We start from the raw sequence: 13,443 nt of genomic DNA, 5'->3' as shown, positions 1-13,443 counted from the left end.
ATCTTGATTTAAAGACTTAAAGTGATGGAGAAGCTATCACATTCCCAGGTAAGTTGTTCTAATGGTTAATTACTCTCACTGTTACAAATTTGCACTCTTTTTCCAGTCTTCGTTTGCCTTGATAACAGGCAGCTCATTCATTGAGACTACTGTCTCTCATGCTGATCAATACTATTTCATTGTTTCCTTGTGCTCCCCTCCAGTTTGTTGTATTCACTTCTTGTCCCTTGTCAGATATTTGACTGTAACTTTAAAAAGTTACCTAAACAGGAAAGGATGGTTAAAAAAATTGTTTTTGGTGGAAAGGGAGGAGAAAAAGTCCATCTCAGCAACAGTATCTTAAATGGTTTCTAAAGTCACAACTGCTTCATGATTAACTAAACTTTTTCATTTATAAATATAAAATCAGTCACTAACATAGCAAGTATAGTTTTAAGAGAGAAACAGTACAAAACAACTGTTTCAGTGAAAACTGTGGCCCTTGTATCGTTTGGATCAGCATCATGATAAAAACAACTACTGAAACATGGCTGTAGTATACAGCTTGGCTCACATGGTTCTCGGGGGGAAAAACATTATCCACACCAATCAAGCAGGTGTTCTTATCCCAGTAACAACAAGGCCTATGAATTTGGAGCTCACATACCCTGGGGATGGGCTTTGTATAAGTTAGATAAGAAAGAAGTCCACAAAAAGGGAGAATGTTTGACAGTTTGAAAAGAATAGAAAAAAAAAATCAAGCCCTGACATTTAAACCATTTTTTTAAAATGTTTTCAGAAACATTGTATAAATGTATTTTACAATTATATGAAACTGAAGACATTAAAATGGTGAGTACATTTTGATGCTTTAATATAAAATTTGTCAGACTGCTTCTAGCACCAGGGATCTATTTTGCTTTTAATATTCACATATAATTCCCATTACAGTTGAAGTGCAGTTACGGTCAGGAAATAATGTTAAAAGTGACACCTAGTATTCCACATACCTCTCTCTTCCACAACTGGCATACAAACTTCACTCTGTCCTTGCGGTTAATTTAGATTTTTTTTCCTACTGACTGTAACGCAGGCTCAACCTGGTACCCTAAAACTCAGGTGGTATTTTTTGATTTATTTAAAAAAAAATTTTTTTTAAATTACCACCCCCAAATAAAACAATTCTGGAATAAGAATCCATTCCTCAGATACCAGACTTAATGTGTTGGTTGTGCATTAGAGTATCCTCCAACAGATTGCAGAGTGATAGCAAAGCTGTTCTTAGAAGGCTGATTTTGCCTAGCATGTTTCTCCTGGGTCCTGAGACCTCTTCTTACTTATGAGGAAGAACCAGAAGATGTGCAGTGGATCCTGTTGCCTCACTCCTCCCCTGGACCTCAAATAGTTTTGCTGGTACCCCTAAATCCTGATCACCCCTGCACAGTAGAACCATGTCAAATCTGTTGCCAGAGAGACCCTGGAGGACCAAAGAGGTTAGGGAAGGATGTGTTCCTTGATGTGCAAATCAGGAGGAAAAAAAAAAAAGAAGAGTAGCTATATTAGTTATGTGGCATTGATAAGAAGAAGAGGTGGTGTTTGTGAACTCAGGACACACATTTTGTAGACACAAAAGGACACATTCCTCCTCTCGGTTCCACAGATAAAGCTCCCTCTGAATTTACTGGAATTTACACCCATATAACTTGAGGCAGGGTTTGACCCAAACTGACACCAATGAGTGAGTTTGAGAGATGCTTTTCTTACTATAACTATATCTGAAGCCGTGTTACATATTGAAAAAAGGAACAAACCTCAGAACCTGCTATTCAACACAACACAAAGGTAAGCAGCAGGATACGGACCCTGGACTTCAGGAAAGCAGACTTCGACTCCCTCAGGGAACGGATGGCCAGGATCCCCTGGGGGACTAACTTGAAGGGGAAAGGAGTCCAGGAGAGCTGGCTGTATTTCAAGGAATCCCTGTTGAGGTTACAGGAACAAACCATCCCGATGAGTCGAAAGAATAGTAAATATGGCAGGCGACCAACTTGGCTTAATGGTGAAATCCTAGCGGATCTTAAACATAAAAAAGAAGCTTACAAGAAGTGGAAGGTTGGACATATGACCAGGGAAGAGTATAAAAATATTGCTCGGGCATGTAGGAATGTTATCAGGAGGGCCAAATCGCACCTGGAGCTGCAGCTAGCCAGAGATGTCAAGAGTAACAAGAAGGGTTTCTTCAGGTATGTTGGCAACAAGAAGAAAGCCAAGGAATGTGTGGGCCCCTTACTGAATGAGGGAGGCAACCTAGTGACAGAGGATGTGGAAAAAGCTAATGTACTCAATGCTTTTTTTGCCTCTGTTTTCACTAACAAGGTCAGCTCCCAGACTGCTGCGCTGGGCATCACAAAATGCGGAAGAGATGGCCAGCCCTCTGTGGAGATAGAGGCGGTTAGGGACTATTTAGAAAAGCTGGACGTGCACAAGTCCATGGGGCCGGACGAGTTGCATCCGAGAGTGCTGAAGGAATTGGCGGCTGTGATTGCAGAGCCACTGGCCATTATCTTTGAAAACTCGTGGCGAACCGGGGAAGTCCCGGATGACTGGAAAAAGGCTAATGTAGTGCCAATCTTTAAAAAAGGGAAGAAGGAAGATCCTGGGAACTACAGGCCAGTCAGCCTCACCTCAGTCCCTGGAAAAATCATGGAGCAGGTCCTCAAAGAATCAATCCTGAAGCACTTGCATGAGAGGAAAGTGATCAGGAACAGCCAGCATGGATTCACCAAGGGAAGGTCATGCCTGACTAATCTAATCACCTTTTATGATGAGATTACTGGTTCTGTGGATGAAGGGAAAGCAGTGGATGTATTGTTTCTTGACTTTAGCAAAGCTTTTGACACGGTCTCCCATAGTATTCTTGTCAGCAAGTTAAGGAAGTATGGGCTGGATGAATGCACCATAAGGTGGGTAGAAAGCTGGCTAAATTGTCGGGCTCAACGGGTAGTGATCAATGGCTCCATGTCTAGTTGGCAGCCGGTATCAAGTGGAGTGCCCCAGGGGTCGGTCCTGGGGCCGGTTTTATTCAATATCTTCATAAATGATCTGGAGGATGGTGTGGATTGCACTCTCAGCAAATTTGCGGATGATACTAAACTGGGAGGAGTGGTAGATACGCTGGAGGGGAGGGATAGGATACAGAAGGACCTAGACCAATTGGAAGATTGGGCCAAAAGGAATCTGATGAGGTTCAATAAGGATAAGTGCAGGGTCCTGCACTTAGGACGGAAGAACCCAATGCACAGCTACAGACTAGGGACCGAATGGCTAGGCAGCAGTTCTGCAGAAAAGGACCTAGGGGTGACAGTGGACGAGAAGCTGGATATGAGTCAGCAGTGTGCCCTTGTTGCCAAGAAGGCCAATGGCATTTTGGGATGTATAAGTAGGGGCATAGCGAGCAGATCGAGGGACGTGATCGTTCCCCTCTATTCGACATTGGTGAGGCCTCATCTGGACTACTGTGTCCAGTTTTGGGCCCCACACTTCAAGAAGGATGTGGATAAATTGGAGAGAGTCCAGCGAAGGGCAACAAAAATGATTAGGGGACTGGAACACATGAGTTATGAGGAGAGGCTGAGGGAGCTGGGATTGTTTAGCCTGCAGAAGAGAAGAATGAGGGGGGATTTGATAGCTGCTTTCAACTACCTGAAAGGGGGTTCCAAAGAGGATGGCTCTAGACTGTTCTCAATGGTAGCAGATGACAGAACGAGGAGTAATGGTCTCAAGTTGCAGTGGGGGAGGTTTAGATTGGATATTAGGAAAAACTTTTTCACTAAGAGGGTGGTGAAACACTGGAATGCGTTACCTAGGGAGGTGGTAGAATCTCCTTCCTTAGAGGTTTTTAAGGTCAGGCTTGACAAAGCCCTGGCTGGGATGATTTAACTGGGAATTGGTCCTGCTTTGAGCAGGGGGTTGGACTAGATGACCTTCTGGGGTCCCTTCCAACCCTGATATTCTATGATTCTATGAAATTAGTTATTGCAACAAACCACATTTTTGCATAGCCAAGTAAAAATATTACACAAGGATGCTGATCCTGCAAATACTTATTAGTAAATTTGTAAACATGCGTAGTTCTATTGAACTCACAACATGGATAAGTGTAGGGCCCAGGAGGGAGAGCCAGCATTTTAAAATATGTTTAAACACTCCACATTAACTATACAAGATCAAGTTTAAGGCCTTTGCAAGCTAAGGTGTTTCTAGTGAAAGCTCTCAACACGCATCAGATTAATTAAAAACAAACAAAAAAAAGAGATAGCAAAATTGAGTTAATTCAAAACATTTTAATTTAACTTACCTGGGATTGTTTTTTAGTGTATTTACTAAAAATTCATGTAGATCTATGCCAGTTGAATCTGTGTATTCTTGGCTAGAATCTATAAAAAATATTAACAATGTTATTGAAAAGATCATATGCTCATTCTTTGAACACATGGTTCTTATTACATTTTTAAGATGCTGTTCATACAAGTGAATGAATAACTAAAACTCGGAATCTGGTAAATCTAAGATTTAGATGCATACACTGCACATTAGCTGCTCAACAGATCCCATTCCTAACTCAGTAAACTCAGCCTCACAATAGCTAAGAGCAGCTCTCTGCAGCTCAAAAGCTTGTTTCTTTCACCAACAGAAGTTGGTCCAATAAAAGACCCACCTTGCTTCTATAGTAGCTAAGGAAAAGACATGCAAGCCACAAAGTCTCATTTTGCGGATCCAATGTGGAATCATAGATTTTATTACTACTTTTGTCAGTCTGCAGAGGTAACTGCATATTTTCAAGCATTAGAGATTTGGTCTAGGTGACATGTAATACTTTACAAAGTACAAGTCTAACCTTTGTGATGTATGATTTATCCTGTATTGCTACAAGCTCACGTTTGGTGTGCCTTCAAGAGATGCCTTCTTTGACTTCTCTTCAACAACTTCCAAATATCCCCTCACAAGAGCAAACATTTCAGTTGCGTAGTACCTCTTCTGGTTCCTGCTGTTTTCAACCGGTTAGCCTGGGTGCCTATGCTTTGTGCCTCAGAATAGGTGACGCACAAAGAAATTTCATCTACCTTTGGACTATGTATTGGTACCCATCACTGCAATATCCAAGCACCTCCTAACGTTGTTCTTCTTAGGGCTTTCTTCTTAAAAAGATATGTTGAAGCTCCAACCCATTTCCAAGTGAAGAGTAGCATAGACTTGTGCCTAGGTTTCAACTGCCCCGGTGGTCAGTCCCAGATTGCCTTAATCCAGCCTGCTCTCAATTGCTCTTGAAAACAAAGATGCCAAATTTCCAGGAGCATTCCTGGTAAAACATTTATGAAGCTGAAAAATGATGTGCTCTTTATTTTTGTAAATTTGGTAAATTTGTTTATCAGTTTTTAAGTTATAACAATTTAGTAATCATTAGTGGGAAACCGAACTCTAACAGTAGGCAAGTTTCTATTTTCAGCACACTTTACAAGTTAAAGGGCTTAAACTACCGAATGACATGTAACAAGATAGGCAACTGTTTAAAGGCTATCTCCACTATTCTGCTACTCTGCCTTTAATTCCCCATCATCAGTTTGAAGAGAATAATTTCCTTCATGATATGTTTAGAGAACATATGAAAGGATAAACACACTGGTTAGGTTAAAAGAACATGATGGTGTGGCTTTCCCCCACTCTGCCACCACCCAAAACTTGATTTCAAGCTTTGAGGACAAAAAACAAAACAAAACAAAAAAAAACAACTCAGTTAACTCCTGTACCCCAACTATTTTAATTCAAGTGAACTTCTGATTTCCAACAAGGATAAGAGGCACTGAAATGACATGAGAAAGGCTGCTATGAATTTTAAGTATATGGTAAAAGTAAGTAATAGAAATTTCATTTAAAAAATACTGGTTTTATGGCACTGCAGTACAATTTGTTTGAGTCAAGATGTCTGGATAAGTGTTTTGGGGTAATTTATTTGAACAAAAGCTGACCTAAAACCTCAGGCTCACCCATCAGCTAATATATATATACTCAAAGTTTTTCCATTTAATAAAGTGTTGCTCACCAGGGACAGGAACAAATTTGTGTTATTTTTGCATATCTGCTATTTAAGTTATCCTCTGAGTTTTTGGTAAATTGAAAAGAATAGCTCGTCCTTAACAAACCAGTTCACAACACTGTCAGTGTGCAGGATGTTTTTACTCCCGCCATTGACTCACTCCCATCTTCATTCTGAAGACCTTAGAAATCTTTTTCCTTTTAGGGACCTCTCAAAAAGCAATTACAAATTTCAGTAAGAATATTGGCTACTTGTGAACATGGGGAAGGAGTAGTACAATGGGACGACTCCTCCCCCAGTTACTTCTCTCATACAAAGCCAGGGCATAATCTCAGCCCTCAAACTCCTGGGAGCACAAGGACTGCTCCCTCATACAGCCCCTCTGGAATCAACTATTCCAAAAGGTATGTGGGGATAAGGGCAGGCAACAGCTCCACCATCTTCATGCCAGCCTGCATCAGGGAGGGAAGTATGTCTGCTGTAGCATGTACTCTCTCCGGCAAACTGAGAAGCAGCCCAAGAGATGGTACCTCCTGATATAGATTCCCTCACCCCAAAGCCAATAAGAGATTTTTTCCCCCTTATTTTTAAAAATGAGGTAAGTTTTCAATTACATCTTGAAAGGTTAAAATCAAGTTCTTTTCTCACTGAATTTTCCCTCCACCTATTATGTACACATACTATCCCCTTAATATTGGGATTCTGGAAATGAATGATACTTGTTTCCAGACACACAAAGAATTACACTGTCCACAAACAGATGCACGGAAAGAGTAAGTCACATTTAGACTTATCTGTTTTCTCTCGCTCTCTCTAAATTGAACAAAGTAAATTCCATCCATTTCTCAACTACCACCATGAAAAATTAAGAAGAGGGGATCTGATGTTCATCCAAGGGCAAATGTTAATGCATCAAAAGTTGTGCCAGTTGTGCTTACACATAGAAACTGCATATGCACAAGTAGACCCTGGAGTCAGGTTCCAAAGAAGAATCAGGCCTGAAGTCTTTGCTGAAAAACTATATGCATTTGACTTTCAGCACAGCAGAATTATTCACAGTAATTATTCCATCAAAGTCACTCAAGATTATTAATGTGGACGTCTAGATAGTTTACTTAAAATAGAATTTAAAAGCAGAGCGATAACAAACCTCTTGATAACATTTTTCTGGACAATTTATCACTGGATTTTTCCTTTTCCGTTTCATCTTTTGTGGGCTTCTCTTCTTTCTCAAAAGACTGCGTTAACTGGATCTGAATTTTCTCCTGTTGAAAAGATCAGTTATGATGGAAACTATTTTAAGTAAGCTATGGCCTGTACCAGAAAATTGCTTTGAAACATGTTCGTTGATAATGGAAAAGTAACTAGTATAGTAAGTATCTTCAGATCCTCTTAAAATCAGAGAGCCCACTTCAAACAAAAACTTATCAAAATGTATAGAGAAAATATGGAAAGTAGACGCATTTAAATATTTTATAGCGCACATACATCTCAAGGACATATCCCATTTCACGATTATATTAAAGTGTTCTAGGTGTTTAAGAAAATATATAGCATAGGCCAATTTTTTAAATAGTGAATTGCTCAGTTGATCATTAGGCTCCTCACTGCCAGCTTTTACTCCCTCCACTAAGCAAGTGCAGTGAGAATGCTAAGTAAGCTTTCATAGCACAACACCAATGACAAGAACTTGAACAAGTAGGTTCGAAGGGGGACCAGCTTTCCCAATTTCACCAACAAGTTGTTTACATTTCTTTAATAGTTTAGTGTATTAAGATAATAGCAAATTTGACAAAGGTTATTTATGCCTTGAATTTTTAGTTTAATATAGGTTTGCTAGTAAAGTATATTTCTAGGTAATCCATCTCAAAATCTGAATTTATTTATACAACTGGATACACTATTACAGACTGGATCCCCCCCTAAAAGCGAACACAAAAGTTTCCTTTTTAATTTAATCTAATCTAAATTAAAGACTATGCCAACAGGTGACAGGGTAACTTGGCCTTCATACCTATTTAATCTCTGCTGAGGCTGCCTGTAAGGGTGACAGCACCAGTTTTAATTTTTGTGTGTGATGACATTTGCATATGGCATTGCTATGCATTTTCAACATTTGAAAATTAATAGGTCTAACAAATGTTGCTGAATTTCTACATTATCTGACAACCAAAACTATAAATAAATACTGAATTGTTCTACTTACCTACAGTATATGCTATTTTTCTATAGACATCTAAAGTTCTGTATTTGCCACTACTAATCACAAACATTTTGCTCCTCCATATATTCATGTCTTAGACCAAAAGATTCATTTGGCTCAAAACCTGTAGTTTCCACCACAAAATATTCTCTCTCAGCTAACTGTAAACCAGAGTTTAATATGAATAAGCAATCATTTTCTTCCCTTCATCTGAACTAAAAACACTGGTGGCTCTTCAGTTACCTACTTTGTTGTCTTTATGTTAACTTAGAAAAAGGAAATAGTTAATTTCTCACTAGGAAACCGGGTTAGCATGACTTGGATCCACCACTATGATATGCTATTCCATTTCCTTTTATAAATCAGAACAATGTCAGTAGGTAGAAAGAAGTTTCAGACCACCACCATTTCCCCTCCTCCCTCATTAATTTTACCAGGTTTCACCTGACAATTGCTTACTCTACACTTATCCCAAATACAAAATGTACAACAACAGTTTAAAGATCTGGGTTAATAAATCAACCTTGTTTAATTTCTTTACTAATAATGCCCTATAACAATGGATAAGGCTGCGAGTTTGTCACAGAGGTCATGGATTCCGTGACCTCCATGACTTTTGCAGCAGCCTATGTGCCTGGCTCAGGGGCAGCTCAGGCAGCCCTTACGCCAGTTGCACCGGTCACTGATGGGGGAGTCTCAGGCCAACGCATCCCACCCCCCAGCAGCAGAGTTTGGTTGTGGGACGGGGCAGGAAGTTGAGGCATGGGAGGGGGTGAGGCAGGCTCTGGGCAGCACTAACCGGAGGGGGTGGGGAGGGGGAAGGAAGGGGACCTCCCTGGAAGCGGCAACATCCCCCTCGCTCACCTCCTAGGCAGAGGCGTGGACTGGCAGCTCTGCAGTGCATGCTGCCTCCACCTTCAGGTTCCCGGCCAATGGGAGCTGCAAAGCCAGCGCTCTGGGCAGAAGCAGCATGCAGAGCTGCATGGCCACGCCTCCACCTAGGAATTGAGGAGGGGGATGTCACCGCTTCTGGGGAGCCCCCCCACACGGTAAGCACTGTCCAGAGCCCGCCTCACCCCATCCTGCGCTCCAACTCCCTGCCCCCTTCCACACCCAAACACTGCTGCTGCTGCTGCTGGGAGCGCAGGAAGGTGAGGGTGGGCATGAAGCCAGGTAGGTAGCCTGCTGGCCCTGCCAACCCTCCTCCCACCCAGCACCAGCAGGGGTCCTGGGCCGCCCACCACCACCCACCCCTCTCCTGCACACTAGCAGGGGTTCCAGGTCATGTGCCGCTGCCCACCACCCTCCCCCCACCCCAAGTACCCGGGCTGCCCTCCCCCAGCACCCATGGCACCCCCAAGCAGCCCCCCCCCCCACCCCAAGTTTTAGTCAGAGGTATACAGTAAAAGTGACGGACAGGTCACAGGCCATGAATTTTTGTTTACTGCCTGTAACCTGTCCATGACTTTTTACTAAAAATACCCATGACTAAATTGTTGCTTTAACAATGGAGAATGGTAAAAAGGAATGCCACATCTGAATGGATGCATTTCTTCTACCACCACTGATTCCCCAGGACTGTGATGGAAAGCTTCCTGTGCTTTCCATTTTGTTTGCCGCAAAGGCTGAAGAGTCTAATGAAGTATGACCCACTTGCCTGGAAAGTTGTAGAAAAATCTATGTTTAGCTTTTATTCCCTAGATAAAGCCTTGTGTGCTTTAGTCTGTCAGTGGTGAGGATATTTACTCTCGGCATATTGCCTTAACAGAATCCACACTAAAATGCAAATACAACTTTCCCATCAGAGCTCTTCATTCACTTGTCTGTTCACATACGTTGAGATATTGTTCACTTCCACTGTTAATAGTCATCTGAGTTACGCAGCTTGTAAAGTATCCTAAAATTTATCCCCACTTTCTGAGTCCTGAAGAGCTCTAGAATTTGACTTAAAAAGGATTCAGGGCCTGGTCTCAGCTTTCACCCACAACCCCTGGAACCAACACGCATAAATGGTGGCCCAGGGAAAAAATCCAGGCCACTGAGTGAACCTATAAAATAGTTCTTGACTTTCATATATTCTTCCTTTGGCCTTTCCCCCCCCTAAGGAAAATATGTCCTTTAAAGGAGAAAAAGCTCAATCCTATTCAGAGACTATGATGAACTCATAGGGAAATAAATTACTAAGATAGAAACAGGTTTCAGAGTAACAGCCGTGTTAGTCTGCATTCGCAAAAAGAAAAGGAGTACTTGTGGCACCTTAGAGACTAACCAATTTATTTGAGCATAAGCTTTCGTGAGCTACAGCTCACTTCACCGGATGCATGAAGTGAGCTGTAGTTCACGAAAGCTTATGCTCAAATAAATTGGTTAGTCTCTAAGGTGCCACAAGTACTCCTTTTCTTTTTAAGATAGAAACAGTCTTCCCTTTATGAAACTGATGAGGATCTTTATTTACCGGAGGCCGCATACAATCCTAAAGCACACAATTTTTGAAGAAAGTAGCTGTTCACTTGCCATTATTTGTCTAGATAAGATATTATCTCTTTGTAAGCACCCTGTAACATAAAACCAAATTGAAAAGGTCTAATACTAAATGTCAGTCTCTGGGATTCACTGCTTCAGTTACAATTTTCATCTTTCAATAGTAAAACTCCAAATTTTATATGTGTATAATGTAATACAGTTTTATAAAACTTGCATTTCTGTAGCACCTCTCAGCTAGGGATCTCAAAGTACTTTACAAATATTAATAAAGCAAGCCTCAACACTCTTATGAGGTACTGTCATCAGTTATTTCTGCAAGAATCTGTCAGTCATAAAGGTTAAGTATAACTCAAAGTCTATGAAGTAGACAAAATGACTGTTTCTGGGGCCAAACCTAGAGGCACAACCCAGTAGTCTGGGATTGCCTTTCCAGTGTGATTATTGAGTAGAATATAAAAGTATTTCATAAAATTAAAAAAAAAAATGACTTCTTGGATAATTCTACAGATAAACCCTGGACATGACAGAGCACTTGTGTAATCTTTATGACCATAGATCATTTCTCCTTTAACTAGGTCTGTCCATAGAAGGAAATGCTCTGGAGGCTTTGCTGCCCAATGCATATTTAGAGTAGTGCCTTGAATGATGTGATCCCCGTAATAAAAATGTGCTCTTCCAAAACAAACTTTGTTAGTGATCTTTTGAAATGAGTAGTTCAACTCATTTCACCTCTCTCATTCTAAACAGATTTGAAACTCTTGGTTTTAGAGAAGACCTGAAGCTTTCTGGAAAGAGGATTCTCACCCAAAAAGCTTTTTCCTCCTATTGACAGTAAATATTATGAACCTCAGTTTTGATGGAATATTAACAAGACCGGAATTTCCTGCACACAAGACATAATGCATTAAAATACGAGTCCAAAACTAGCTCACTGCCATCCTCAATCATTTTCTTTTCTAACATCATGCGATAGTCTTTCCATTCCACTAGTACATCAGGAGGATGTTAAAGAACAGCTACTAAATTTAAACATTTTCAAATTGGCAGGTCTGGATGACTTGCAACGAAGAGTTTTAAAAGAGCTGTCTGAGCTCCTCCCTGGACCATTAATGTTGATTTTCAATAGATCTTGGAATACCAGGAAAGTTCCAGAAGACTGAAAGAAAGCTAATGTTGCACTAGTATTTAAGAAGCGGTGAAGAGTAGGATTTGATTTTTTTTTGACGCAAGTAGTAGTGCTGATGTAATATACTTGGACTTCTATAAAGCATTTGACTTGGTACATGACATTTTAATTAAAAACAGAATATAAAATTAACATGGATTAAAACCTGGCTAACTGATAGGTCTCAAAATATAATTATAACTAGGGAATCATTGAACAGGGAGCTTTCTAATAAGGTCCCACCGGGACTGGTTCTTGGCCCTACGCTATTTATCGTTGTCATAAATATAAAGGGAAGGCTAACCACTTTTAAATCCCTCCTGGCCAGAGGAAAAAACCCTTTCACCTGTAAAGGGTTAAGAAGCTAAAGATAACCTCGCTGGCACCTGACCAAAATGACCAATGAGGAGACAACATACATTCAAAGCTGGGGGGGGGGGGGGGGGGAGACGACAAAGGGTTCTCTCTGTCTGTGTGTTGTTTTTGCCCAGACCAGAGCAGGAATGCAGATTAGAACTCCTGTAAAGGGATAATAAACAATCAAGTTAGATATGTGTTAGAGTCTGTTTTGTTTAAATGGCTGATAAAATAAGTTGTGCTGAATATATTCCTGTTTTTGTGTCTTTTTGAAACTTAAGATTTTGCCTAGAGGGATTCTCTATGTTTTGAATCTGATTACCCTGTAAGGTATTTACCATCCTGATTTTACAGAGATGATTCTTTTACTTTTTCTTCTATTAATATTCTTCTTCTAAGAACCTGATTGCTTTTTCATTGTTCTTAAGATCCAAGGGTTTGGGTCTGTGTTCACCTCTGCAAATTGGTGAGGATTTTTATCAAGCCTTCCCCAGGAAAGGGGGTGTAGGGTTTGGGAGGATAGGGGGGCGGGAGAGGACGTTTCCAAGTGGGCTCTTTCCCTGTTATATATTTATTAGACACTTGGTGGTGGCAGCAATAAAATCCAATGGCAAAAGGTAAAATAGTTTGTACCTTGGGGAAGTTTTAACCTAAGCTGGTAAAAATAAGCTTAGGGGGTTTTTCATGCAGGTCCCCACATCTGTACCCTAGAGTTCAGAGTGGGGAAGGAACCTTGGCAATCATTTTTATCAATGATCTAGAAGAAAACATATCACTGATTAAGTTTGCAGATAGCACAAAAATTGGGAGAGTAGATGAAGATGACAGGTTACTTACACAGAGTTATATGGATCACTTGGTAAGCTGGGTGCAAGCAAACAAAGTATATACATCTAGGAATAAAGTCTCCATACTTACAAGATGGGGGAGACTATCCTGGGAAGCAGTGACTCTGAAAAAGATTTGGGATTGTCATGGATCATCTGCTGAACATGAGCTCCAAGCACAATACCGTGACTAAAAGGGCTAATGTAATCCTTGGATGCATAAACAGGGGAATCTCCAGTAGAAGCAGAAAGGCTGTTTTGCTCTGTACTTGGCACTGGTGCAACCATTGTTGGAATACTGTGTTGAGTTCTGGTATTGATAATTTAAAAAGAA

The 13,443-nt window shown here is 40.7% G+C and overlaps 1 protein-coding gene across 13 annotated transcripts in view; it reads right to left on the bottom strand.

Moving 5' to 3' along the window:
* The window catches only part of R3HDM1 (R3H domain containing 1), a 167,227-nt gene that overhangs the window by 72,726 nt on the left and 81,058 nt on the right, over positions 1-13,443 (bottom strand). For 11 of the 13 annotated variants that reach the window (XM_073305350.2, XM_073305337.2, XM_073305338.2 and 8 more), the window contains 2 exons: positions 7,224-7,338; positions 4,337-4,415 (listed from right to left, as the gene is read on the bottom strand). In XM_073305350.2, coding sequence (XP_073161451.1) covers positions 4,337-4,415; positions 7,224-7,236 — 92 coding nt within the window. In that variant the 5' untranslated portion in view covers positions 7,237-7,338. Of the gene's footprint in view, positions 1-1,790; positions 1,852-4,336; positions 4,416-7,223; positions 7,339-13,443 lie in introns of those variants that run through there. The other 2 variants (XM_073305348.2, XM_073305349.2) reach the window with 2 other exon arrangements.

The sequence above is a fragment of the Lepidochelys kempii genome, chromosome 11 (assembly GCF_965140285.1).
Source record: "Lepidochelys kempii isolate rLepKem1 chromosome 11, rLepKem1.hap1, whole genome shotgun sequence".
Classification (NCBI taxonomy): domain Eukaryota; kingdom Metazoa; phylum Chordata; order Testudines; family Cheloniidae; genus Lepidochelys; species Lepidochelys kempii.
The sequence above is the reverse complement of the archived record's forward strand: the minus strand, read 5'-3'. Positions and strand labels throughout refer to the sequence as shown.